Here is a 27021-nt window from a genome sequence, read left to right as displayed (position 1 = left end):
TTCTGACTGAGATTCCCACATCCCACGGGGGCTCATTTGGCCAGGGTTTTGTCAAGGGGAGTTGAGCGTTTGAACAGTTCTCTAATTAGATGGTATTTAAGCTCTGTCTCGAGCTAAGAACCTGTGAATTCCCCCTGCGCTGTGTGCTGGGCCACTTATAGTTTATGCTCTTGCTCATGTGTTGTTTCGTGTTTTCTTTAGCCGTGTGGTATGTCTGTTTAATCCACCCGATTAGGTTCAGTGTCAAGCTCCATAGGGGCTTATCCCCCAGGGCCGCTCATTTAGTGCCACACATGTGGATGCTTGTGGAATTCAGGCCTGAATCTGAAGCATTGGTTTAAAGAAAAATCCTAAAGATAGGACCCATGATATACAAAGCAGTAGAAAGCAGGTGACCAGATGTGGTAGCTCTAGCCTCTTCTCGCTGCAGTTTTCTACAGGGAAGAAGCCCTACTCTGCTGAGCCACTTTCCAAGCCCCTGGAACGAATAAGGCCTTCTCCTGCCTGGGTGCCTTTACCTGGAGTGCCCTCCTCTCCCTGAAACCCAACTGTGTGCAGGCTGCTTCCCTGCTGTGGAATCCTCTAAACAGGGCTGATCACTCCCCAGTAGGGAGCACCCTGTCTGGGTTAACACTCGTCACACCAAACTGCCATTCCGTATCTCTGTGTCATTCTCCTCTCTTGGCTCCTTGAGAATAGAGACCCCGTCTGGTTCGTCTTTGTGAAGTCCAAGTACCTAATAAGGAACCTGATATTTAGGAGAAGCTGAGGAAATAGAAGAGAATCTTAAGAAAAGCATCCTTGTCATTTCCAGCTTGTCCCTAGCAGGACCAGTGAAGGCTGACTTCATGTACCACCATGCCTCTGGCAAGAGCAGAAATGAGGCATTGTCTGCTTTTGACATCATAATGACAGGAAGGTTCTGATTCTTGAATTCCGTGTGACTGGAAATGTTTGACACTGAGTGATTGGGAGGGGACTTGGCAGGAAGTTCATCGAGCCTGTTTTCTTACCTAGAGAAATGAGTATGGAAGGTGAACTTTAAGTATTCTTATGTTAAGCAGATTTGGTTGGTAAAAGTACCTGGCATCTGCTTTTCACTATCTAGAGTCTTGGTCCTTGCTGTTCTTCTTACCCTTCCTGCCTAACTATGGAATAATGGTTTCGATTTAAGAGATAGGAGCAGTAATGGACATCTCCAGCCTCTTCCAGAAGCCAGGGCTCCTGCCCAACTTTTGGGCACAGCCTGCCATCCTAGCAAGGTTCCTCCCTTCCATAAGTAGCCAGAAACACCTGGCTGAAGGCAGACAGCTCCAGGGTAGAAGCCAAGATGCTGTCACAGATGGGGCCCGCCGCGTAGCGGGTGTAATTGAAGTCTGCTGTGGAGATGAGGGGCGCAGGGCATCCCGCCAGCTGCTGCGTGCATAACAACAAGAGCTGCTTGTCAGGCCTCCCAGGCTTGTCAGGCTTTTGATTCTCAACAGGCTCCACCTGCTGCTTAGCAGGGGCTTCCCAGGTGATTCAGTGTTCAAGAATCCACCCACCAATGCAGGAGACGTGGGTTCGGTGCCTGGGTTAGGAAACTCCCCAGAGTAGGAAAGGCAGTGCACATCAGAATTCTTGCCTGGAAAATTCCGTAGACAAGGGAGCCTGGTGGGCTACAGTCCATGGGGTCGTGAAAGAGTTGGACATGACTGAGGATGCCCACACCGCTTAGGAGAGGAGCTTAGTAATTTGAAAGCTCTCATTTGGGAAGTGTTTCCCTCACACGGGAGGCAGGATCCGGGCTTCTCAGCAAGGTTTTTGCTCACCCTGTGTCCACCCAGTCTGACTGTAAACTCCCTTACTACAGAAAAGTTTCTGGTTTTCCAGGTCTTGGTTGCCCCTTACCTCCGAAGGCACCAAAGCGCTCAGCATGTGTCCCTGAATTCAGTCCCCGGTGGGAGGGAAGACACCAGCTTTTGGGGACAGCTGTGCTGTACCACCGTTTAAGGCAAGAAGTGCCATTTTTGTCTGAGAACAGGGAGCAAGGGTTTAATGGGACAGTAGAGCCTCTCCCTCTTTGCACAGGTACGTGTGGATGGGTGTCTCCATCTGTCGTGTCAGGCTCTGTCTGTGAAGGGCCTGTGGGTCCTGGGCCTGTCCTGGAGCTCCTCTGTCATACCCCCTTCTCCATGGGGTTAGCTCTTGGAATTCACTATGCTAAGGTTGAGAGGTGAAATTGTTGGGCCAGCAGATGTTCCTAGGAGAACATCCCCAAGAACATTGACTTATTTTAATTCCCACTGAGGGACCGGCTCTCCCCAAGAGATGATTCCTTACCCAATCCCATATGAACACTGTGAAAATGAATTGCTAATTGCTCTTAGCCTGGGTGCACTTATTAACAGCAGTTCTTCAGACCTGTGGATCAGTGCTTGTCAAACTGTGCTCCATGGACAACCTGCATTAGAATGCACGGGGTCCTGGTTAAAATACAGGCTCTACTTCAGACCTAAAGTCAGTAAGAATTGGGCGGGAGGGGACTGGGTATTTGTGTCTGTCACACAAGCTTCCAGATGATCTCATATGCACTTGAGTTTGAGAACTGCTGTTCTTAATGACTGCTTTCTTCATTTTAGGTTTCTGCCCTCAGCCTCTCCGGCAAGGCAGAGACAGTCTCAGGTTCCCTTCTTACCGTGGTTTTGTGTGTGGTGCTTTGATCCTTTGCTGATTTTGTTGAAGGCACAGTGGCCTTTGTGTTGTTTCCTATCAGACTCTTAGCTTTTTGGCTGTCCGTGCTTCACCTCCCATCCTTTCTCAGCTGTAATTGCTTTCCAGGGTTCTCCCTTGAATATCTCTATGTGCCGAATTGTTTTCTTCCCCATGTTCAGGTTAATTATTATCCTTGTTTCTAGGATCTAGGGTCCTCAGATATTTGCCTTCTCTGCTGAATAAGGCTAGGCTTAGTCTTCCCAATTTTAGTATCATTGGCAAATCAGGAGAAATACGACTGGACGCCTGTTTTGTATCTCCCTTCCCTCTGTCCATTTGAGGCCCCTCCAGGCTGGATATGCTGTTGTCCAGGCCTCAGGGCCCTACTTGCCGCCTGACTCCCTCACGCTTGCTCCAGTGGGGCTTTTTGTTAATTTCTGTTTTGTTTCTAAGTTAGACATTTAGGGATTGCCAAGCTGAAGTTTTGCTGAATTCTCAAAACACTAAACCGCCTGAGTTCCTTCTCTGCTTTCATTTCCTAATTGGAACAAAGCACAATATTGTAACTGAAAACAGCAAATAATTTTCTAAAATTGTGGCAACTTGCACAGTGTAATAACTTTGGTTGTAACCAGTGAAAGCATAAAATAACAAAAATATAAAATTACTAATGAAACTAGAAATAGTCATACAGCAAACTGTTCTTCCAGTTTGTATGGGTAACAAGTGCTGTTCTACCTCGGAATGGGGGCAAGAGTCAGCAGTGGTGGGGGTGGTGCAGTGCTAGGGCAGTTTGAACTGGAAAGCAAGAATACATTTCGTGGTTTCCACCCAGGAATTAACAGGTGTTATGTTTCTTCTCCCAGATGCATAGACCAACCCTCCCCACAGCAGGTGGGGGTCGTAGGCATGTAAGTGGTTTAATAAGAACTGACAGGGCTTCTCATCCCATAACCCCTGCTTATCCTAGAGGCACTGGCCGCCTGACTCTCAGCAGTGCTGGTTTGCTTTTCTCTGATCGTTTTTTTTTGGGTAGGGGGGGGTGGTGCGGCAGAAGTGATGGGACGAGGGACTTGAGTAGGAGAAGCAAGCCCTGGGATGGAGAGCAGTTTAGCTCTCCTTTCTCCCTGAAACAGTATCGTGCTCTGTAAGGCAAAGCCTCCAATAACTTAAGGGCCAGTTTTATTGAAAGCTTTTTCTTTGTGGCTATGTGGTGAATCTGTATTCAAGGATTGAGCATCCATTACCCAGACAGATGGTTAGTTTGAAGGGGGTGTGGAGAAGAGAACCTGCCCTTCCCTCCCTTCACTGCTGTCTCTCTCTCTTCCTCCTGCTTCTCCCCTACTCACCGCCTTCCTCTCTGCTCTCCCACCACCCCACACCCCTTCTTGACCCTGAGAGTTCTGCTTTTCTGTGCTGGGCTGTCCCCTGCTGTACCTTCTTCCTCGAGCGCTCCAGCTCCACACATATGCATCCCCCAGGACTTTCCTGGTGGTCCAGTGGTGAAGACTCCATGCTTCCACTGCAGGGGGCTTTGAAACTAAGATCCCACATGCCTCAGGGTGTCACCAAGGGAAAAAAAAAAAAGATATGCACCCAGGTCATTCTCAATAGTTCCTAGGCAGCAGAAAAGGAAGGCAGGCTTTTTAGACCTGCAACCTACTTATATCTAACTGGGCAGTCGGTCTCGGCGTGTATTCCCAGGACTGAGTCCGCATCATCAGGGAACTTAACAGAAGCGTGGCTTCTCAGCCCCATCCCAGACCTGCTGAATCCAAAGCTCTGAGGGTGGAGCCCAGCCATCCTTGCTTTACCAAGCCCTCCAGCCCAGTCTACAGCTGAATCAAGACTGAGGAACGGCCATCAGCTGCACGGAGCTTCTAGTCAGACCCGTCAGTTTAGCCTGTTCTTTGCTCTCTTCCTGTCACTTTGTCTCCTCCTGTCTCTTAAACCTCATCTGGTTCATTGCTGTGGCTCCTGTAGCCAGATCTCTCAGGCACCGTCAAGAAGTTGAGAAATTGATGAGGACCTCCTCCCCTCAGCATTTCTGGATCCTGCTGGCGTCCGAGTGATGGCACTTTAGGACCAAGGCTGGTGGGGCCTTCTTCCCAGTTCTAATTAAGATTCTTACCTGCCCACAGTTGACTTCACTCAGGCCCATGACTGTTGGCCTGCGTGCTATATGGAGATTCTTAGGCTTACAAAGTGAGAAGCAGCAGCTTTATCTTTCTCTCTAGGACCTTCCCCATCTGAAGGAGTAGTTCTTGAGTTCCTTTTCCCAACATTCAACTCATTGTTGTCCTTGAATGGGAAGTGCCGCTGTGATACCCATTAATCTTAGTGTCACCTTGGTCATAAAGAAACATTGGTTGGCTTTGTTTCATACTATTTCATAGCCATCTTCACAGAGTAGCCTAGGGATGACTGATGATAATGATTATTACCATAGGTTCATTAAAATGGACCACAGAAAAGACTTGGCGTCCAGAGCACTCGAATCCGTCATCACTAAATTGGAGCTGAGACCCTGGGGCAGGAAGGGTGGCCAGTGCTGTCCGCACTTGACCAGCATTATGTAACTAGCATCTGTGGGCTCTTTTACCCTGTCCTTGCTCCAGTCTTCAACATATACTCTTTACCATGGCTTCCTCCTTGCCTTGAATTTAGCCTGTGATCACATCCAATCATCTGCACTTACTTAGATTCTAAAAGTCTGATATTCAAACGTGACCTATAACTCTAGTTCAATCCAGAGTATTCTCCAGAAATCTTCAGAGAACTGAGCCTCTTCTTAATCTTGTCTGGCCTTGGGAGTGGCAGACACCGAAAATAAAGAGATTTTATTTTTGTATCCTGGAAGGGTACTATTTCTTCAAGGAGAGATGGGGATAAAAGAGAGACAGCTTTGTTGTCAGAAATGATTTACTCCTTCCTAAGATTTTTGTCCTCATTAATTTTCTTAAAGCTGCTTGTCAGTTGATTAAAAGCTGCTTCCGCTGCAATTATCTTAAAGTTGACTTCAGAGATGTGGTTGCAAAGCATCCATCCTCGAAAAGTTCCTTTCTTCAGCACGTCGTAGGAAAGGGGGAGGGGGTATGGGAGAAGTCAGGGGTGTCTCTGATGTGATTTGTCAGAGTAGGGAGGGGGCAAGATAACAAAATTGAAAATAACGTTAGAGCTGCAATCAAAGCCATTCGTTTAGGCGAATTTTTTCCGTGACAGATTCCTTCGACTTTGACAGGTTTTTTTCTTTTTTCCCCTCCATGGCTTCTTAGTAGAACATAGCCTGTGCTGCATTTTATTCTTTTCACTCAAAATCTTACTGAGCCCCTGCCCTGGGCCAGATACTCGGGTCTGGGAGTACAGTGAGCAGAATGGATCTGGTCCCCGCTGTCCTGGTGCACACACGCTCAGCGTCTGGCTTCTTATTGGCCTTGTCATGGCGGCATCCCCAGCCTTCACTGTGCCTGGCACCCAGGAGGCACTCCGCGTTCGTCCTGGGAAACGACGTGGCTCTGAAGTCGTGTGTGCCGTGTGTGCCCTGCACGTGCGTGAACACACACCCTACACACCGGCACCGTTGGTGCAACTGGCCTGTGCCTCACGAGATGGCGATCGGACATAAGTGTTAGGTGGAGTCCTCGTGTAAAGGGGTGTCTTGCTGCTATCCACAGTGCTGCCCAGCATCAGCGAGTCTCTCAGGGCTCTAGTCCCAGCCCTGAGACATGCTGAGAGGTTCCCAGTGGATGTTTCAGAAGTGAAAGGCAAACCATTTTGTTTTTTTTTTTAAGAATTGGTTGGAGAACCAACTTTTCCATTTCTAGAAGCCGAAAGTATTTTATTAACGTTACCCCCTTCTTGAACTTTCTTCTTTCAAAAAAGTATGGATCAAATGAAATAGATGAGGGCTTCCCTGGTGGCTCAGTGATAAAGAACCCACCTGCAGAACAGGAGATGCAGAGACACAGGTTCCATCCCTGGGTTGGAAAGATCCCCTGGAGGAGGGCAGTGGCAATCCACTCCAGTATTCTCGCCTAGAGAATCCCATGGACAGAGGAGCCTGGCAGGCTGTGGTCCATAGGGTCACAAACTTAGCAAAGTATGTGAATATATTTGAAAGTCTCTCTTATCTGAGCCGAACGTCTAGAACAGCTAAGCATTTGGCCATTTCCTTTGAGATTTAGAAAACTGAAGAAGAGTTTAAGAACTTGTGCTGTACACAGAGGTGTGGGCACAGGAGGCAGTAATTCTTTTAACTTCTGGAAGTTCCAGGAGTCCTCCATTCCTTGGTATTCAATTCAGCACAAAACGGGATCCCTCAGCTGAAGTCATCTCTGTGCTTCAGTCCTAATGCTGAGAGATGGTCTTTGGAAAGCATCAGGCCGACTGAAAAAGAAAATTCTTGTTCTCTGACTGTCCTTGGGATCCCTTTAAGAGGAACAGGTGAATAAGACAAAGTCTGTAGGTCTCCACAAATCACAGGAGATTGGCTGGAAATGACTTCAAGGCACCAGGTTTATCAGGAGCAGAGGAGGGCAACAGGTTCCCAAGAGATAAGAAAAGGAGCTGTTCACTCTTCTTTTCTGCTAGGAGAGCTTTGGTTTAAACACGGGTGATCTAGGAGATTTGTTCCTGCTTCAGCTGAGTAAAGAGTAAATGACTTGGTATTCTGATTTTTATTCTTAAATAACCACTTCAAAACCAATATTCTATGAGTTCTAAACTCCAAAGTAGTATATAAAGAAGGCTTGGAGACAGTCAAAGAAATGAAAGTTTCTGAAAAGCAGTTAGATTTTCCTAGGGATGAAGAAACTTGAATAAATAATACATGCATCTAAAGCAAATCAGCAGGCCAACAGAGGGAGCAGGTGACTGCAGTATTCCTCCCCCAGCCTCCTCTGGGATATGTGCATTTCTCAGCCTGTGACAAGATGTGTAGCCATCCATTTCCATTGAAAAGGTCAGCTGTCTCTTAGCATCTGCTTTCCATTGATTTTTCTCCCACTTTCCGGAGAGTTAATTCTCTTCTAGGAACCCTCTCTAAGAGCTTAAAGCTGCCCTTGATTCCCGTCGCCACCCAGAAGGCATCTCTCCTCCTCACAGTTCTTTCTGCCCCGAAGCCCCTTTGGCTTGGTGACTCCTCCCATGGCCTTTCCGCACATTTCTGGTTGTCCCCTTCATTCAAGAGGCCTTCATTGTCTTAGTTAAAAACAAGGGCGACCTGCTGGCAGTTCTTGACCTCTTGCCGCTGTGTCAGGGTCCTGGCTTTCAGGATGGTGAGGTTCCCAAATGTAAGCAAGATAAGCGCAGAGTTCTGTTCTTGGCTGATGTGAGCAGCGCAGTTTGCTGTTTGGACTAATGGTCTGAGCTTTATTGACACGCAGTGGAAAAGAAAGCATCTTGTTGAGGGCAGCAATTCATTTTTCCTCTAAATTTTAAAAGGATGAAGAGGAAGGTTCCCCACTGCGTTCCTCTGGCTGCCTCTCATTCTTTTCCTGTTTGTCTTTGAAGAAGAAACAGGACCCTTTTAGTTTTGATCCTGGAACCAATTGCTTTTGTTCCTACTTCTTGTTAGTTAAGAGGGTTTGAGGGATGGAGAGGCGAGCGGTACAAGAGACCATCTTGGGCCCCAATAGTAGAAGAATCCTTGTCTTCTCCCACTGCCTCAGAACTTTAACGATCCTGGGGACCTGACTCATCCCCTCTTGACACACTGAGACTGCACTGACTGAAATGTGTGTTCCTTCTGGCTTATTGATTCCCATTCCGCTCATAGACATTAGAAATGAGAACAGCCTCCTTGGGGGGGGAAGGCGGGGGGTCCTCTCAGCATTTGTCGTCTAGCAGGGAACACCTGCAGCAGAGACAGGTTAAAACCAGGGCTCTGCAAACGTGACTCAGCAGCTGGGTTTCATGTCCAGCTCCCCAGAGGGACCCAGGACCTGATCGTCCTCCTCCAGTATATAATGGTGTTGTAGCTTGTCTTTCGTCAGAGACGGGGAGGAATTTTTGGCAGGCCCCTGGCTTTGTCCTTAACATCCAGCAGGGAGTTTCTAGACACCTGACTAGTGTTAAGGAAGGCTCTACTGGAGATATATTTGGGGTGCCTTAAAATAAAGGCCAGAGCTTCCTTTGCGCTGTCTCAAATCTTCTCTCTTGTTGGTGCTGATGGACTTCGGGTTTGCAGAGCTAGTGCCAAGCCCTGTTGAAAGTGTGGGAGGAGAACCCACAGATCACCCAGTCACAGGGTTGGAAAGACTGATGGCTGAAACCATAAATGATCTGGGAGTAGCCAGAGCTACCCAACCATCTGTCAGCAACGGGGAACTTGCTGCCCAGGTATTCAGTTATCTATGGGGCCGATTGTGAGGAGTCATCCCCAGCCCTTGAGATGCTTTGAGCTGTTAAACTGCATCCAGAGAAAGGAATGGAAACCCCACCTTTGGGTGGTTTTCCACACGGAGTAGATGCTCATTCCTTGAGGGTCCTTTAGTTCCAGGCATGTGTTAAACAGAAGCACTGGATCCGATGGCCGCTCAGAACCTTTACAGCAGGGATCCTGCCTCCTCTCTGCCCTCATCCCCCCTTGTCTTTTTGCCCTCATCTCCCTTCTTCCCATCCCCACTAGAGTGTGATAAGTAAGCAAGTGCTTATCAGGAATTCTGGAGGCTGCTGATCTTCACGTGGCATTTTCTGGCTTCCTGCCACAAAGCAGGATTTAGCCTAATACCCAAACGCTGGAGGAGATGGGCTCTTGGGAGCTGCCTTTTCAACACTGTTTAAGGACTTGGGGAGGGGGGTGGTGTGCCATAGCCAGAGGACAAATTGATGCCCCGTGATTCCTATAGCCATGGAGGTTGTGAACAGCCGTGCGGCAGGGTCTCGGGGTCTCAGCCTGTAATTACTTCTCTCCAGTCGCTCTGACCTTGTCACGCCTAAGCTGGGTCACCCATCATACTGGCTTCTTGAGTTTTGTCCCCTAAGCAAGTTCCTGTACTTGAAAGCAAATTGATAGTATTTGCTTGTTAATCCCTCTGCAGTAGCAGGCCATAAAAGCTAAATTTGTGACCTGTGAGGTGTTTGTTTGCTTCTTTCTTAGGAACATTTCTAGAAAAGAGTCCCCTTATTCTTATGAGCCCTCGGTCAAAACACTCGGCACGACCTTAAAGCATTTGATTTCCGAACCATATCGTCCCCCTTCTTGCAAGACCAGTTTCCCTGGCCCTTCTGCCTCATTGCCTGCAATAATGAATCGTTATGATTTTAGGGGAGACTCTTGTGAGGCCCATTAGAGCTGCCACAGGTGAAAAATGAAGTTTCCCTCATCCACCCACTGAAATGAACACACATCCCTTCTGAACTCTGGGTGTATCCCCACCTTAAATTATCTGACCTTTGGAGAAGGAAACATGAACACGTTAAGAGATCCCAGCCACAGTTGCCTGATGACAACCACTTTGTCCTTTGAGTTTATATACCGAGTCATATTTACCAGACAGCCGATAGGGTGGACAGAAACTATTGATTATCTTTTGGAAAAGGGAAAACCCCTGTGAGAAAGGATGAAGGCACCACACCCACCCCCTGACTTGAAGGAGAAGAGTTGCTCAGGTGCAAAGGGCAGAGCACTGGCCCTGCGGTCACATGGACAGTCACCCAGTAAGGCTGGTGGAGAGGAGTAGCCGTGGATCCTTCCCGGCTCCTACCAGACATGTACGTGCAAGGAAGAGATTACCCAGAGGCAATGACTCGTTTAGAAATTCATAGACCCCACTGGGCCCTTTTTCAGTAGTCGCCTCAGACCAAAGATTTCAGGAGCCCTGGTTAATTCTTACATCTGGAGTTAAGTGAGGTAGGGAGGGCATAGGAGATTGTTAATGCAGCAGCGGCCACAGGGCAGCCGGTCTTAGGCCTCAAAGCAGAGCCGGTTCCTCGTCTGTTACAGACCCTCTTGACCTCAGGAGCGCAGCAGCGCCGTCCAGCAGTGCGCTACTAGCTGCCCAGGCACACCCCTCAGCACCACAAACGCTGGAGAATGCTTACAACGGGATTCTCTGTGTGTGTGTGTCTACCTCGAGCACACACGCCACTGAGTTCTGTGTAGAGACTGTCCTGTTAAAGACCTTTCAGATCGACACCCAAGGCACGTGAACATATGTTCCTAAATGCAGGGCTTCTTATCACTTGATTTCTGTAAATGGTGCGGACCCTTAGCTCAATATTTAACTTTTGGGAGGAGTGGGGTCTCTCATCAGGATAATGAGAAAAGCAATTATTATTATGCTGCCCTAGATTCATTTTTAAGATCGCTTTCTAAACCACGCTCTTCTTTGTTCTCTCATTTTTCCCCCTTCCGTCAGCCCTCAGCGACAGGTAAAGGCAGATGAAGTTCATCCTTAGCTTATAAAAAACCTAAAAGAGGCTAAAAGAGAAAACTTTATATCGACTAAAACTCTAGTGTATAAATTCTCAGTTTTGTGTCCTTCTCATAGGCCCTGATGACTTTTTTTGAAGCCCCAGATGCTGGTTCCTGGAAATATTGTAATAACCAGAGTTACCATTTCTGAGCCTGGCCCAGGCATTTTATGTACATAGTTTCTCTTTATCTGCCCCATTATTTGAGTGCTGTCTGTGTTCACTTTCTTGCATTGGAGAAGGCGATGGCACCCCACTCCAATGCTCTTGCCTGGAGAATCCCAGGGACGGGGGAGCTTGGTGGGCTGCAGTCCATGGGGTCGGTGAAGAGTTGGACACGACTGAGTGACTTCACTTTCACTTTTTACTTTCATGCATTGGAGAAGGAAATGGCAACCCACTTCAGTGTTCTTGCCTGGAGAATCCCAGGGACGGGGGAGCCTGGTGGGCTGCCGTCTCTGGGGTCGCACAGAGTTGGACATGACTGAAGTGACTTAGCAGCAGCAGCAGCTGTCTATGTTGAAACGGAGATCCAGAGACATTGTTAATGCAGTGATGTCAGGACTCAGACGCAGGTCTTTCTAACTCTAAAATGTTGCCCTTCACCCTTCCATTGCCTCTGACTGAAGTCGATTCTGGAACATCGTGTCGATCAGTAGCCAGATCTCACCTTCAGCCCAACCTGAGACAGAGCTAAGCTGCCCCCTGAGAAAATAGTAGCTTTGGAAAGATGTAGACCGATGAAAGGAGATTCCCTTTGGGAGCTGGTCTGTTTAATGGTGATTTTATATACGCTAGGAAGAACTCGTGTACCTGTGTTTTCAAGAGTTCCCTCTGCCTTGCTGCCTACATCTTACTGCACCTTCTCGTTTTCCTTAAGAATAGCAGTTTTAACGTTGCCTTAATGAGATGAATTAAGAATGTTCTCTGATGTTATCACCCCCTCCCGCCCCCCCATCACCTTCAGTTCCCCACTGCCTTGAGAGTGCTCTGGTTTCCGTGGTAACGGGGCTACTAGGGGAGCTTGGCTCTCCCTGGTTTGTCTGGTCAGAGGAAAGTTCGGGGCAATGCTTCCTGCTGTGCTGGGCTCTGCATGGGGCTCTCCAGGGGCTTAAGTGAAAGCAATGAAGTGAGACATGTTAGAGGCTGTGAGGTGAGCACAGCGAAGCCTCACGCAGAAAAGTCCACATGTGCCCTGTGATTTCCTGACCAGTCCTTAGCCCTCACCTCAGGTAAGAGGGTCCCGCCCTCCCCTGTGCGTCCCCAGGCTCTCAGATACACTCCCAGTCTAACCATTTCCTTTCTTCCCTGTGGTTAACTTGCTTCAGGCCATACGAGGGACTTGGTTTCCCCCTGGATTTTGTTATTCTTGGTAACAGACTGTTTCTCCTCCCATTCTCTTTTCTTCCCTCCTTCTCCCCCACCCAGAGAGTTTTCAACGTCCTTTACCCCATGCCTGCTGACCAGCGGAGACATGTCAGCATCAATTCTGCCCGGTGGCTGCCTGAGCCAGGGCTTGGCCTGGCCTACGGCACCAACAAAGGAGACCTGGTGATCTGCCGACCGGAGTGAGTGGCTGGAGGGGGCCGGGGGGGGAGGGCGTGCGGGGGGCGTCTGGGGGAGGTGTGCAGGGGGGGGTCCCGGCGGAGGACTGGGGTCAGCAGCGTTCACCTGTAGGTCTGGCTGGTGAGGTGCGGTCTTCCAGAGGGGAAATCTGAGCCTTGCTAGAGCCTGCCTCGTTCTTGGCATCGCTCCTTCAAGTGTCCTTTCTACCTCGGGAATGGTAGCTCTCCATTCCAGAAATCTTCTAAAGATTGGTGTAGTTACCAAGTGCTCTTAAATCTAAGGCAGTATTGTTTTTTTCTTTCTTTTCCCTTGTTCTCTGGTTTCCTAGTGATAGTCAAGTTTCCCTGCAGGCAGAAGCATAGATATCAACAGTTCTTTTCTAAACCCTTTTTGAAAAATTCAGCAGGTGGTCTTGGGTTTGTGTAAATGCCACAGACCCTAACTTAAGAAATAAAACCAAGAGTATAGCGTTAAAGCCCTAATTTGCCAAGCCACTGATCTCTGACAGCCTGGCTCTATCTGTGTTCTGCCTGTTTTCCTTTCTGCTTGGGCCTCCATCTCATAACACTGAAGGCAGATTGAAAAGCTCAGTTTAAAATGAAAATGATTAAAAAAAAAAATGAAAATGATAATTCACTGGTTTTGATTGAAGAAGAGGGTGGGGGGGGGGGTGGGAACCAGAGCATTGCTGTCTTACATACTTATGACACCTCCTTCCCTCTCCTCTGGTGTTTTGGGGCAGAGAGGTGGGTTCAGGCATCCTGTCATTCAGAGCCCTAGGAGTCCTCCAGGTGTGTCATCCGTTTCCAGAGCCAGCCAGGTGGGGAGACTCGAACTCTGTGCTTCAGTGCAGACCAGGCCGAGGGCTGCGTGGACCAATGCAGGGGTCCAGCCGATTAAGTGTCACGTCTGCCTCCAGGCCCTCGCATTGGGCGCGGAGCCTCGTCCGAGGGGAGCTACAGAGTGCAGAGCAGGCGCGGCCTGGCTGGTCTGCCAGGGTCTCTGGTTGTTGGGTGTGTCCACGTTACCTTTCGATTGGGCCCTTGGTGATTTTTCCCAAAATGTGTGTTTGAGTCACTTCTGGTGGACCAACAAGGGACAGGTGGCTGAGCTCTGGTCAGCCGAGCTAGGTCAGCAGCCCAGGAGAAAGAACGTCTGCTTCTGACGACAGCTCTTTGATCCCACCTAGAATTTTCAGAGCCCCTTCCACAGGGAGGCGGCCGGCTCAGCCCGACCTAGTCAGGCTGCTCCAGGTGCCGGGGGCTGCTTGGTTCTGCCAGCCACGCTCTCCTGGACTCCGGGACTGTGGAGGTGGCCCTTTCACCAGCTCCTGGTGCCCTTGCAGAACACAGCCTGTGTCTTCACGACTGTGCCGCTGTTAATTCAGGCGCTGGATCTATCCATTTCTGCCCTCCCCTCAGCCTGTCCGTAGTCCTGGATCTGTCTGCCCTGGACGATTTTACCCTTCGTGCCGCCGTTCCCCAGAGCTCATGGCGCTGGTGGTCTGATGCCTCCTCCTTTGTTAGTCCTTCACGAGAGGACTCTCCCAGGCGTCTCTCCCGAGACTGAACAAGAGTCCCCGGTTGCGGCCCCCCTCACCAGCCCTGTGGTTGCGGGCCTTGCGCCCCTCCTCCCGCAGGGCGTCCTTCTCAGCGCTGCGGTCTTGTCTCTGGCTCCGGCTGCTCACCTTGCCCCACCAAGGCTCCCAGCCCCTCTCTTGCAACAGTGGTCTGCTCTTAGCAGAAGCAGGCTCTCTACTCCCAGTTTGTCATGGCCCCACCGAGGCTTTTACATCTGAAACCCCAGCCTACATGCTCGGTGTGAGTCACAGACTCCTCAGCCAGACGCGAAGCTGGCTTTGGCCTCTCTTTTCTCCCCATATGTCGTCTTTAGCATCCAGCGTCTCCGCAGGCGGGAGCCATCTTGGGCTGCCTGGGGAGCTCTCTTGTGGTTTGTTGTTCTTTAGTCTCAGTCCGACTCTTTGCGACCCCATGGACTGTAGCTCGCCAGGCTTCTCTGTCCATGGGATTCTCTCGGCAAGAATACTGGAGTGGGTCGCCATTTTCTCCTCCAGGAGATCTTCCCAACTCAGGGGTTGAACCCGTGTCTCCTGTATTGCAGGCGGATTTTTCACCACTGAGCCACCAGGGGAGCCTGGGGAGCTCTCTTCCCTACCAGCAAGTTAAGTCTCCTCCGTGGCAGGAGAGCAGTTATATTTGACACGATGAGCAGCGCCCCATCCCAGACCTAGTTGTGCTGGACTCCGAGCGAGTTAAGCCTGCCTTTTTGGTGGTGTTCTTTGCTCCTGATGTGTTGGGTCATATGGGTTAACGCCCATTACCTTAGGGCCGATATTTCAGGGTAAATCAAAATGGGCAAGACTTTGTCCCAGGTTGTCCAAAGGCTCTCCAGGTCTCCATCACCTTCATTTCTGTACTTCAGGCAGGAAGTACCATGAACAATATTCAGGTAAGGAAGTGAAGACCCACCGAGGGTCTCCTGGCAGATCAGTGACAGAATGAGGCTTCCTAAGTTTGCCATCCAGAACTCTTTCCTGTAGCTGATTCTTAACGTTTTTTTCAATCAAAAACTGCTGTAGAATTCCAACAAAAGCAACATACTCTCTTCCACAGAAAAATATACCACTTGCAACTCTAACTCTCCGAAGACCTCAGGTGAAGAAAGCAGCCCCAGATCACCTGGAGGCATTTAAGTGGTCAGGTGACTGAGGCAGCGGGAAATGAGCGAGGCTGAGTGAGACCATGGACGTCTTTTTTTTTTTTTTTAATATTTTATTTATTTGGGTCCAGCAGCCCTTCATTGTGGCACATGAGATCTCTAGTTGTGGTATGTGGGATCTAGTTCCCTGACCAGGGATCAAACCGCAGCCCCCTGCATTGGGAGCAGGAGTCTTAGCCACTGGACCACCAGGGAACGCGCATCTTTTGAACGCGCTCTGAGTGGTCTCCGGCCCAGGATGAGGAGAACAAATAGGAAAGTAGAAGCCCAGCGTTGTCACCTGCTGCCTGGCCCCGCGTGACACAGCTCCCTGGCACCCCTGTTCCCAGGGGCACACCAGCCGGCCGGCCAGCTGGGCCAAGATGACCGCCCTCGCTCCACACCAGGTGGTCATCTGCCTTTGTCTCAGGCTCAGGCAGCTGCACCACGTTCTGTGCTTTCAGTCCTGTTCCTGGTTTCTCCTCCATTGTCTTAGCCTTGACACGCTCTCCAAGCACAAAGACAGAGGTAACAAGCTTCTTGGGCATCTCTTGATGGGTTTTAAAAACCCACTTGACAGTAGGCGAAAAAAGCCTCAGGAAACGCTCCGTCTCTCCAGGTCCAGCAGTTCCTAGGACAGGTGAGGAGACGAGCCACTGTCCTTCAGCCTAGAGCCCTTTCAGTGGCCGATAGCCCGGCTGCCCGCCCCCCTCCCCCCTTCCTAGCAGCGAGGGGCTCCTTTCTCCTTTGCTTCACCCCCCACTTCTCCCAAGCCACTCCTGTGCCTCTAGCTGATCACCAGCCCAGCCAACACCCCCCACCAATGACCGCAGTGGGTGTGAAGTGCCAGATTGGTGTGAGGTGCTGCTTGCTCACTTCCGACTTCAGAGGTCAGCCCTACAGATGCGGGGTGGGGATGTGTGTCTGGGAAGACCACTGCGTGTCAGAGTCCGCTCAGAAGGCAGAATTCAGAGACTCACGTCAGGAGAAAAGGAGGCGGGGGGGAATCCCCTGGTGTTCCAGCGGTTAGGACTCAGCTTTCCACTGCCGAGGGCCCGTCTTCAGTCCCTGCTCAGGGAACTGAGATCCCACAGGCTGCATGGCACGACTGCACCCCCTCTTCCCACCTCCAAAAAAAGACCTTCTAGGAGAAAGCTGTGTGGAGCTTTCCAGGCCTCCACTGATAGATGAAAGAAGAATGTCCTCAAAGGGAATTATACCCTAGAAGTTGGGATGTTCGGAGCCAGAGCCCTGTGTGAGAGCGGCGTGAGGTGTTGTTGAGCCAGGCCCAGAAGCACTGCTCACAGAGGCAGCCAGGTGCTGAACAGAAGTCTGTTTGACACGCCTGGCCCTGACTGGCCTTCCCACTCTTCTCCATCCCTCTTTGTCTAGCTTCCAGGAAGGACCTAGAGCAGACAGTGGTGACTCACTCATCGTCCCTGAGGACCAAGGAGAGAGGAGAAGGTTGGCGCCCTTCCTTAGCTTAGAGATGGAAATAAGTGACATTGAGCACTGAATGGCGTTTCCATGGCCAAAGAGGGTTATCTCCAACTCTGTTCCCTGGTCTGGTGCCTGGCGTTTCGGCCAAACGCACGAGCTTGTCATAGTCAAGCTGGTCTGACCCCAGAAGGTAGAACAAATGACAGCTCACACTGGACTTCTTGGTGAGGAGCAGAGGGGATTGGGAGCAGCACAGCGATCGTCCCTGTGGCCCCTGGTCTGCTTGGCAGTTGACAGCCTCCGTAAACGGCCAGAGTTTGCAGCTCGGGGCTGAGGACACAGGCTGCCGGACAGGAAGTGTCTGAGGGGCTCTGAGGACGCAGGCTGCCGGACAGGAAGTGTCTGAGGGGCTCTGAGGACACAGGCTGCCGGACGGAAGTGTCTGAGGGGCTCTGGGTCGGTGTTCTGCTGGCAGTCGCCACTCAGGGAGTGCCTTCAGGTCGCCTTTTCTCTGAGACAGGAAGGAAGGGGCCTGGTCACCCGGGATGTGGTTTGGTGTGGGCTCGGTGTGAACAGTTTGTTGTCACTCACCAGCCCGGGGTAGCAGGCGGTGCAGATGAATTAGAGAGGAAGGATCTGGCGGGGACCCACATGGTATCGCCACTTGTCAATAAATCTTGACAAGTTTGTAAATCAGGCTCCGTGGCAGCTGGCTTCACACGGCACCTCATGCAGCCCGGATCAGCTCCTTAGAGGCTGCAGCGGTGGCTTCGTTTTCCGAGGGGCCTCTGCTTCTGACTTCTGGCCGTTGGCCTCTTCCCTCCTATCAGGTCCTCTCTCTCACCCTTGCCCCCCATCGCCCTGTAGTTCTCAGACAGCCCTCACAAAAGTCGCTGAGGATTTGGTGACTCAACTCCTGCAGCCTCGAGGAGAAACAGCTGCTGCCTGAGGCCCAGGAAACGTGGCCCACCGCCCCCTGCGTGCCTGTGGGAGCGGCTGGCGCTCGGGTTGAGGTGTCGGGACTCTGCGCGCGGGCCGCGGTCCTGGCCTCCGGGCTGCTGCAAGAGGCACCTGCAGGTGTCATCGTTGTTTTCGTTTTAGTCACTCAGTCATGTCTGACTCTGCCACCCCGTGGACTGTAGCCCACTAGACTCCTCTGTCGTGGGATTCTCCAGGCAAGATTACTGGAGCAGGTTGCCATTTCCTTCTCCAGGGGATCGTCCCAACCCAGGGATCGAACCCGTGTCTCCTGCATTAGCAGGCGGGTTCTTTACCACTGAGCCACCAGGGAAGCCCCAGGTGCCATTACCTTGAACTTTAATTCTTCACTGATGTTGTTTTAGACAGCATGTCTGAAGATCACAGCAGACCAGCCCTCTTAGTGGAGCTGGGGGCCGGGGGGTGGGAGGGGTGAGGGTGGGGGTGAGATTAGTCCAGAGCAGGGAGAGGACGAGCCCTTTTGTGGCTGCAGCTCTTTCCCACAGGTGACTTAGAGGCCCTCTGGTGACGGGTTGGGCCCTGCTGCCTCTCACCCGAGTGGCTCCTGCCATGCAGCTGCCACCATGCAGGCCCATCAGGTGCCTGTTCTAGCTGATCCTCACGTTTAGGAAGGAATACCCCTGCGTCACCCCCAACAACTCATCTTTTCCTGGCTGATCCTCACGACCCTCTGACTTCCGTTTGTTTGCTCTTTATTGAAGAAGTTGTGTTGTTATCATTCAGGATGGTGACCTAAGCCTCTAGGCTTTCGTTGGAGCTTTTCTTAGTTCGAGTTGCCATAACAGAATACCACAGACAGGGTGACTTAATCACCTGCCGTTCTGGAAGCTGGGAGTCTGAGATCAGGTGCCGCCACGGTTGAGCTCTGGTGAGGACTCCTTTCCTGGCTGATAGATGACCACCTTCTCTCTTCTCGCTGTGTCCTCACATGATGGAGAAAGAGAGTAAGGTCTTTCTCTCTCCTTTATAAGGCCAGAGTCCTTCTGGATTAAGGTCCCAGTTTTACGACCTCATTTATTAACCTTAATTACCTTTTAAAGACCCTGTCTCTCGGGGGTGGGGTTTCAGCATGTGAATTTGAGGGAGCTCCGTCTGGAGCAGAGCTTCTCCAGGCCACTGTGCGCACCCTGGCCCTCTGCGGAGCAGAGCTGCCCGTTTTGTCTCGTAGAGTCTCTTCACGGACACGGAGTGCTAATCACAGGGCTCAAAGACACCTCTTTGCCAACTCTTTATCCTCTCGTTTCACCGCCACCCACCCCGCCCTGAGCCCTGTGACTGGTGTAGGTAGCATCTTTTTCAGTGGGGAATCTTTAAAATTAAAGGCGTCTTGTGTCTTGGCACCCACCGCTGGCAGCCAGGCTTGCTGCCTGAGGAGGCACGTCAGTCTAGAAAAATAAGAGGCCCCCGCTTCCCTCCTGGCAGTTGTGCCTGGGTGAGAGTGTGATAAACTGCCCGACACTCCACTGCAGGGAAAGAAGGAGCCAGGGCCAGGCCGGCAGCCAGGAGAACTCGATGGACAGAAACTCCTTTCTCTCCCATCAGCCGCTCAGCCTATCACCGCTGGAGTTCCTCTCCTCACCCCAGCCCCTGGAGAATCTTGTGAGCCCTCCCAGGTCATCTTCAGATCTCCTCGTTGCTTTTCCAGCCTCTACCTGGCAGAGGAGGCTCTCGGGCCAGAATAGAACGAGATGTGGGCCTCTCTGGCTCAGTGGGAGCTTTGTCCTGTTAGCCTTCTGAGCTCCAGGCAAATAAGAACATCAGCTTGCCCTCATTTGCCTCTCTCCTGGCCCCATGGCTGTAGGGAAGACCTAGTGGTGAGAGCCTCCACTCATGTCCTGAGCACTGAGCGCGCCCTTCAGACAGGGCAATCTGGTGAGGACTCCTTTCCTGGCTGGTAGACAACCACCTTCTCTTTTCTCTCTGTCTCCTCACATGCCCTTCAGATAGGGCAGGCTGTGGCACTGGGCGTCTCCAAGGCCATCTTAGCCCCCGCCTCGTACGGCTGAAGAGTATGCGGAACTCACGGCCTGTGACTGGTGTGTCTATGTTTTTGCTTCTCTCAGCCCCCAAGAGGAGCCAGGTAGGCTCTGGGCGATGGAAGAGGCTAAAGGCGCCACTCCAGGTATCGGGGCTGTTGGAGATAACATCCGGCTGCTCTGCACTGAGCATCCTCATGGACCGTCTCTTCCCAGCCTCAGCCCAGCCCCAGGAGAGAGGAAGGAAGGAAAGGGAGCGAGGGGTTCTGGCCATTCTCTAACGCCTTCCACTCTGTCTCCTCCCAACTGATTTCCAGGGCCTCAAACTCTGGTGTTGAGTACTACTGGGACCAGCTGAACGAGACGGTCTTCACTGTTCACTCCAGCAGCCGAAGCAGCGAGAGGCCTGGGTGAGTTTGTGAAGGAGGCAGCCCGCCGTCCCTCCTGCTCCAGTGGGGTCCAGAGCGGTGCCCTCGGACCTGGCCTGGGGGCTCTGTGGGTGTCCCTTCTCAACAAGATCAGCTCCCTTTTGCTCGACTTCACACTTTGAGCTTTTGTACAAGGTTTCGTTCAAGAAAAGTGTTTCATGGCTAAGAAACAGAACAGAACCTCTGCCCTCTGAGTCTTGACTGAAGACCAGCTAGGACCCCATCCAGCCCCCCAGTCCTGGCCGTGGTGTCCGGGGGGAGCTGCAGTGAAGAGAGAGCTCTGGAGAGGGATGTCCTCCCTAGGAGATTGCTCACGGGCAGCCTCCCTCGTGACCCAGGCCTCAGGGACCAAACTGCCCAGAGCTGCAGCCCAGGGACAAACCCTCCCCAGGGGCCACTTAGTAGGAACCTGGTGCTGGTCCTCCCATCATTTAATTCATTAATGGAGACAGAATCATCCTGAGAAAACAAAGCACTGGGTCAGCGATAAAGCCAAAGCAGTCACTGCTTCCTCGAGGAAGTTCCAGGCACAGTCTCCAGAAACAGCTCCAGACAGGAGGGGTTGGTGCCCATCCTGAACAACATCATGGGCTCCCTCCGCTGCCACCCCTTGCTGTGCTGAGGGTCCATGCCCAGGAAATGCCCAAGAAAGGGGAGGTTAGCTTCGATCCTGGGCCTCACTCATCGGCAGCTGGTGCGCCCTGCTTCTTAGGGTCTGTTTTCAGAAGGCCGTAAAGGAAGATCCTTTATAGCCTCAATAGGAGTCCTATTGAGTCCTATGTAGTGGAAGTTCCAAGAATTTAAACTGGAATCTTGTCAGCATGTAGTTAGAAGGAAGGAAAAGCTAAAGAGAGAGAGGGCCACTTCTGGCTGCTCACCCTTGGACCCGTGGCTTCTAGCCACTCAGCTGGTGGCTCTCTGAATGTTGAGTAAGTGTCTTTTAAGATCAGCCATCTCTGCCTCCCTAGAAAGGCCCTCACGGTTTGAGTGACTGGACCAGCTGTCTTTGCAAAAGATGGATGGTTCTCCCACCTCCTTTTCACTGTCCCAGGACATGGACTGAACTGAAGGAGAAGGACATGTACAAGTTAACCAGCAGCAGGAGGCCACTGTGGGAGTGGGCCTTAGCCTGCAGGCCCTGGTCCGGGATGTGCCGAGCTCGGGCGCAGAGCAGGCAGGGCTCTGTGGGGCCGCTGTCCCCAGCCCTGCCTGACTCCCGTCCACCTTTCTGTCGCTAGAACCAGCAGAGCCACGTGGAGGACAGACAGAGACATGGGCCTGATGAATGCCATCGGCCTGCAGCCCCGGAACCCCACCACGTCGGTGACGTCTCAGGGCACCCAGACTCTGGCCCTGCAGCTGCAGAATGCGGAGACCCAGACGGAGCGGGAGATACAGGAGCCGGGGGTGGCGGCTTCAGGTCCTGGTGAAGGTAGGAGCCATGTAATACTAGAGGGGGAATGAGCCAGGGAGGAGGGAGGTTGGTGGTGAGGACCATTCCCGCCACTCCCTGAGGCTCCTGCCCCATGCGGACAGTTGGTCCTGGGAGCACACCACAGCCACCAGGGTGGGCACCCCTCCCATGGTACCTCCTTGGGCAGAAGTATCACTTCCCTGATCTGGGCCACCTATTGCAGCCTCCCGGCCACTCTTAGAGCTTGGGCCGGCCCCCACCAGGGACCCTGACCTCCTTATCCTCTAAAACTTGGAGGGCTCAGAGAGTCACCGGGTCAGAAAAGGCAAGAGGGACACCCTGCTGCAAGCTCACATGCCAGACAGCTGCCAGGGCAACCCCCCACCCTCCCCACCCGGGGTAGGTGTCTCCCCTCTCCAGGCCAGCCGAGTCGGGAGGCTCTTACACACACGCGTCCTTCACGGCCATTGGGGCTGCAACCTGGCTCACTATCAGCCCTTTCCTCTCACCTGTGGCAGGTGTGGCTGGGCCGTGGCTCTGTACTGGCCTCATACTGCTGAGAACCAATTAGCACCTTCCTGCGTAGCGCTCAGCGCTCGGCCCCCTTCGGAGTGTGTCGGCAGCTGTGTTAAATAGGCTGTTCTCACCCGGTCACTCTCTTTGCCCCCTGCCCGGCCCCTGGCTGCTCCCGGCTCCAGATGCGGCAGCCTCCAGACAGCCCCGTCTTCTCTAGGTCTGTGGTAAGCCACCTGCTCAGGAGAGACCAGGAGAAGACAGGTGTACTTCAGGCAGAGGAGCAGATCTGCCTGTGTGCCCTCAGGGCACAGCCTGTATGCTGCAGCCCCGCCCCGGGCACTGTCCCGTGGCTGCTGCGAGCTGCCACGTCTTACAGCCACGTCCCCTTTCGGTCTGTGCCCCTGCCGCTTCCTCCATCTGCTGGGTAGAAACCCCCGGTGTGGGCGGAGCGGCCTGAGCCTCTCCGAGGAGGAGAGCGCACGAGTGCCTCCCGCCAGCCCCGGGAAGAGTCCTGGTCTGGGTGGCCCCTCTGCCACGATCGCGTGGCCCCTTCTTGTTCTCCCGGCGTCAGCTGCTGCAGCTGCCGAGACAGACAGGCCTTGGTGCTTCCCCGAGGAGCTGCAGTCTAGAGCAGAGGCAGGCACCCAGCGGGTAGTGACTTCTCGTGGTTAGAACCTCTGCACTGCAGAGGAGGGGGAGCCACAACCTGGCTGTGGGGCTCGGGGAGGACTCCTGGAGGAGGCGACCTTCCAGGATGAGAAAACGCCAGGCAAAGTGGGGTGCGGAGGAGGACAGGCACTGCTCACGGAGGGGACGGCAGCTGCAAGGGCGCCAAGCTCAAAACCATTAGAGTCTGCACCAAGGACCACTGCGGGCTCTTGTTTGTGGCCGGTCAGCACATGTTGAGAACTGAGGCTGGACGCGCGGCAAGGGCAGGTTACAGGGAGCTGGTTCGGGAGGGAGGCCTCCGCCCCGAAGGTCAAGAGCAGCAGGGCCGCCCACCTGAGAAGAAGGGCGTCCTCCTGTGTTTGCACCTGCCAAGGACGCCTTGATTATTTCCTGACTCCCATCAGCTTTTCTCTGACCTCTAGTCAATTATGATTGTGAGGGCCTTCATGTTTGAGGGTGGGGAGGATGGGCTGGCAGGAGGCAAGAGAGTCTCTTTTCCAGTTTCAGAAGCCAGAACTTCATTCTCTCCCAGTCTCCTCCCCGCAAAGCAGAGCGGTTGGTGGAGGGCAAGCCCTTCAGAGGGGCAGTCGGGAGGGGAGCTGTGGCCGAGTAGCTCAGATAGCTCACTGCATCTCTGTGGCCTAGCGACCTTTGCCTGGAGCTCTGGACCTCTGGACCTCTGGCTCTGAAAGGGACAATGTCATAGTCCCTTGCAGAAAGCCCATGCCTAGAAAAAAGGGGAGCAGATGCATGGGGCTTAGACCAACAAGCCAGCCTCTTCTCTGCTGGGGTCAGGAGCCTTGTCCTGGGGTGCTTCATCCCTGACCGCCATCCGCTGCTGCCTCTCTGGTAGGGGAAGCAGGAGTCAGGAGTCTCCTCGGGCTCAGACGTCCTCCCTGGTCTGCTTTTCCCATCTAACAGGCAAGCGCAGCAGCTTCCTCTCTCTCTCTCTCGCACTCACACACACACATCTCCCCTCCCCTCCTCTCCCCCCAACCCCCACCCCCAGTCAGCAAACTAGTGGCCACGTCTGCAGAAGCACGTGGAAGAAACCGCTCATCAAGCTGGGTAACGCTTCTTCTGGGCCCCGTGGGGGTATCCCGTGCACGCCTCCACATGCCAGGGGCCCGGGCACCTTGGGGTGGGCAGCGGACTCCACTTGCAGCAGTTGCCACTCTGCGCCCCTCGCTGAGCCCTTTCCCACTGGCTAGCGCTGAAGGGTTCTTAGCTACTCCTCATCTTCTTGTTGGGTAGGAATTTTATTAAAATCCATGCAGTTCTGTCTAGGACTTCCCAGAGGAGCCCTCCATGGGGGGTGTTGGCAGGTGTTGACTTTTTTTGCTGGTCCAGCTTTAAAGCTTCCCTGCCCTGTCACTCCAAAAGCGAGGGGAGGCATCCCCGGGCTCTGTGCTTGCTCCTAGCACTGCCACCGTGCCTGCCTGGCATGCAGTGGGCCCTCCGCAAGTGTGGAACGAATGAAATGAGCCGGGGCGGGGCCCTGTCCCCCAGCTTGGCTGTGCCTCACTGTTCGGGGAGCCCACGGCTCTGCCTCTGACCACTGGGAAAGGTTGTCTGGACCTTTCTGTTGTCTGGGGAAGCTGATAGTATGGCTGCAGGAACCTGGTCCGTGGATCAGGGAAAGCAACCGTGAGGGTGAGGGACAGGGTGCCCCAGAGATCAGGACGGGCAGCTCCTCCCCTGACACAGCCTGGCCGCCCTCTTCCGGGCGGGGAAACCCCAGAACTGGCCACCACGGGGAGTTCCTGATGCCACCCTGGCCTCTGCATCCAGAATGTACCTTGCCAAGGAAATGATCTTCTGTCAACACAAAATCAGTCTCCCATTTTTCAAAGACAAAAAGAAATGCTTCTGCTGCAGGGAAGGTGACAGCAAACAAGTCCTGTGGCCGCCCAGCTTCCGGAGCTTAGCCTGGGTCCCTGACCGCAGCTCACCCCGCAGGCCCCCAGGGTGTTCTCCTCTGGAGGAACGTGCTGGCGGCCCACCGGGGCTGTCAGCCTCGGCTCAGAGCTCCCAAGCGGGAGGCCCAGCTCACAGCTCTGGCTGAAGCTCCCCGCACCCAGCCCTGAGGAAACCGTTAGTGTGTATGTTTTGAACACTTCTATCCAATCTTAATTATTGAGTACTTTAGTACTAGTGTTGAATTAGGCGCCAGGAATCCAGAGGGAATCAGATTCAGAGATGAAGCCACGCCTCTTCTCTCACACCTGAAGTCCAGAAAGGAGACAGACGTGTAAGTGCGCCCGCAGAGCAGGGGCAACACGTGGCCAGTTTTGAGGTTCCCTGAAGGCTGGAATGCCTGTAGGTTGTCTGGGAGCCCTGGAGTCACCCACACAGTCATTTGACAGGTAGACTTCAAGTGCGAGCCCAAAGGGGATCAGAACGCAGTCTGAGGCCATCAGGGACCCGGAGCCGAGAAGGGAGAGACTCTGTTGTGGAGAGGTGCGGGCCCTGCGGGGCTCAGAGCAGAGGCAGCCGCGCCCAGCAGGGCCCGGGGCGGGGGTTGCCCTTGAGAATAAGTGGCCTTGGGCCACTGGGCAGCGGGCCGGTGTGTGACGGGGAGGACCTCCACGTTGTGTGTGGGCAGGGGTCTGCACACCCATGGCGGTGCTGAGTCTGGGGGTGGGGGAAGAGGGGTGGCCAGGGAAGCAGCTGGGACCCCACCGGAAGGCCTGTGGGCTGACAGTGAGCGTCCTCCCCACTTCGAGGACTCGGGATTGCTGTGTTTTGAAGAGTATGGACTCGGCCAGAACCCAGTGGCTCCAAGCAGAATTAGGACAGCAGTAGTAGCTGCCTGGAGGCTGGGTGGAAGGGGAGAGAAGCCCACAGACCCGTTCGGACAAACAGTCCGGCTGCAGTGACAGGCGGCTGGGACCGCAGGTACCGGTGCAGCGGGAACAGACAGGAGGGCCCAGAGTCAGGTGCCCACAGCTGTGCTGGGGCCTAACTGTGACAGCTCCCTGAGGGCCCCGAGCGGCCCTGCCCGGCCCCCAGAGTGAGGTACGGGAAAAGAGCAGAGTGTTCAGTGGGCACGGCGCCCAGCCAGGGAGCGCCAGTGCCAGCAGGCCGTGGGCCAGCCCGCTGCACACCTCTGACCAGGCTGGGGAGCCTCGGTACATGGAGCGCTTGGAAAACCGTAGGGGTGGCAGTGAGCGCAGGGGTCCCCCGGGCCCTCCCCCGGCAGCCCTTTCAGCTCACAGAGTAGACGCTTTGCTGGCAGTGAGGCCCTGGGTGCCCTTTCCTCCCACTCCTTACCCGCCGCTGGACGGCTTTTCCCATGAGCTGCCTAAGGGGGACGCGCCTAAAGGCAGCTGTCTTGAGGGGCTGGAGGTGGGAGGGTAGAATTTACCAGAAAATCTGGAGAAAAGCAAAAGCCTCGGCGGAGCCCCTGCTTAGCACTGGGGAGTGCTGTCTCCCCGAGGAGGGAGCGCCAGCACATGCCACCATGCACTCGCGAGGACGGAGGGGCCTACTGGGACGTCGGCACAGCTGGGTGGCCAGACGGTGCCTGGATGCCCAGCTCTGACCAGGCAAGGAGGGACAAGGCGCTGGACGGTGCGGCAGCAGAGAAAGTCTTGCAGAGATAGCAACTGACAACAAATAGCGCCAAAAGTTCAAAACTCACCATGGAGCTGCCCAAACTGCAGAGTTCCCAGGTGGCCATCAGATCGCCAAAGGACACAAACCTGTCCATAGTTTGGTGGAGCGGCCCTGGCAGCCTGAGAGCCTTGATCATAGCTGCCCACAGGCTTAGACTACTTAACTGCCCAGTGAGGGCTGAGCACAAGCGAGCAGCCCAAGCTAGAGAAAGGCCCCTCGGGTGGGGCTCTTCCTGCAGAGCCCGGGTTACTGATGACAGCCACCACGGAGCACCCGCTGTGGACCAGATGCTTAACGGGCATCATCTCATTCCCTCCGCCTGGCACTGTGCAGGCTGGATGTTTTCATCCCTCTTTTGCAAGTCAGAAAACTGAGGAATGTGGGTGGCAAGGGATTTATCCACGGTCACACAGCTAAGTGAATGGCAGGACGGAGATCTTAGCCAGTGTCCTCTGCCCCCTACAAGGAGATGCTCAGGCCCTTGGGGAAGGAGCAGGACCTTCTGTGTCCCTCCCTCAAGGTGCAGACTGAAACGTCAGGCCGAGGCAGTGGCTGCCTCCAGGGAAAC

At 53.4% G+C, this 27021-nt stretch overlaps 1 protein-coding gene across 9 annotated transcripts in view; it reads left to right on the top strand.

Annotated features, from left to right (window-relative positions):
• The window catches only part of AMBRA1 (autophagy and beclin 1 regulator 1), a 173684-nt gene that overhangs the window by 144348 nt on the left and 2315 nt on the right, over positions 1-27021 (top strand). For all 9 annotated transcript variants that reach the window (XM_055546998.1, XM_055547002.1, XM_055546997.1 and 6 more), the window contains 3 exons: positions 12538-12677; positions 20126-20218; positions 21475-21668. In XM_055546998.1, coding sequence (XP_055402973.1) covers positions 12538-12677; positions 20126-20218; positions 21475-21668 — 427 coding nt within the window. The remainder of the gene's footprint in view (positions 1-12537; positions 12678-20125; positions 20219-21474; positions 21669-27021) is intronic.

This window comes from Bubalus kerabau, chromosome 15 (assembly GCF_029407905.1).
Source record: "Bubalus kerabau isolate K-KA32 ecotype Philippines breed swamp buffalo chromosome 15, PCC_UOA_SB_1v2, whole genome shotgun sequence".
Classification (NCBI taxonomy): domain Eukaryota; kingdom Metazoa; phylum Chordata; class Mammalia; order Artiodactyla; family Bovidae; genus Bubalus; species Bubalus kerabau.
This window is presented reverse-complemented; position numbering and strand designations above follow the sequence as displayed.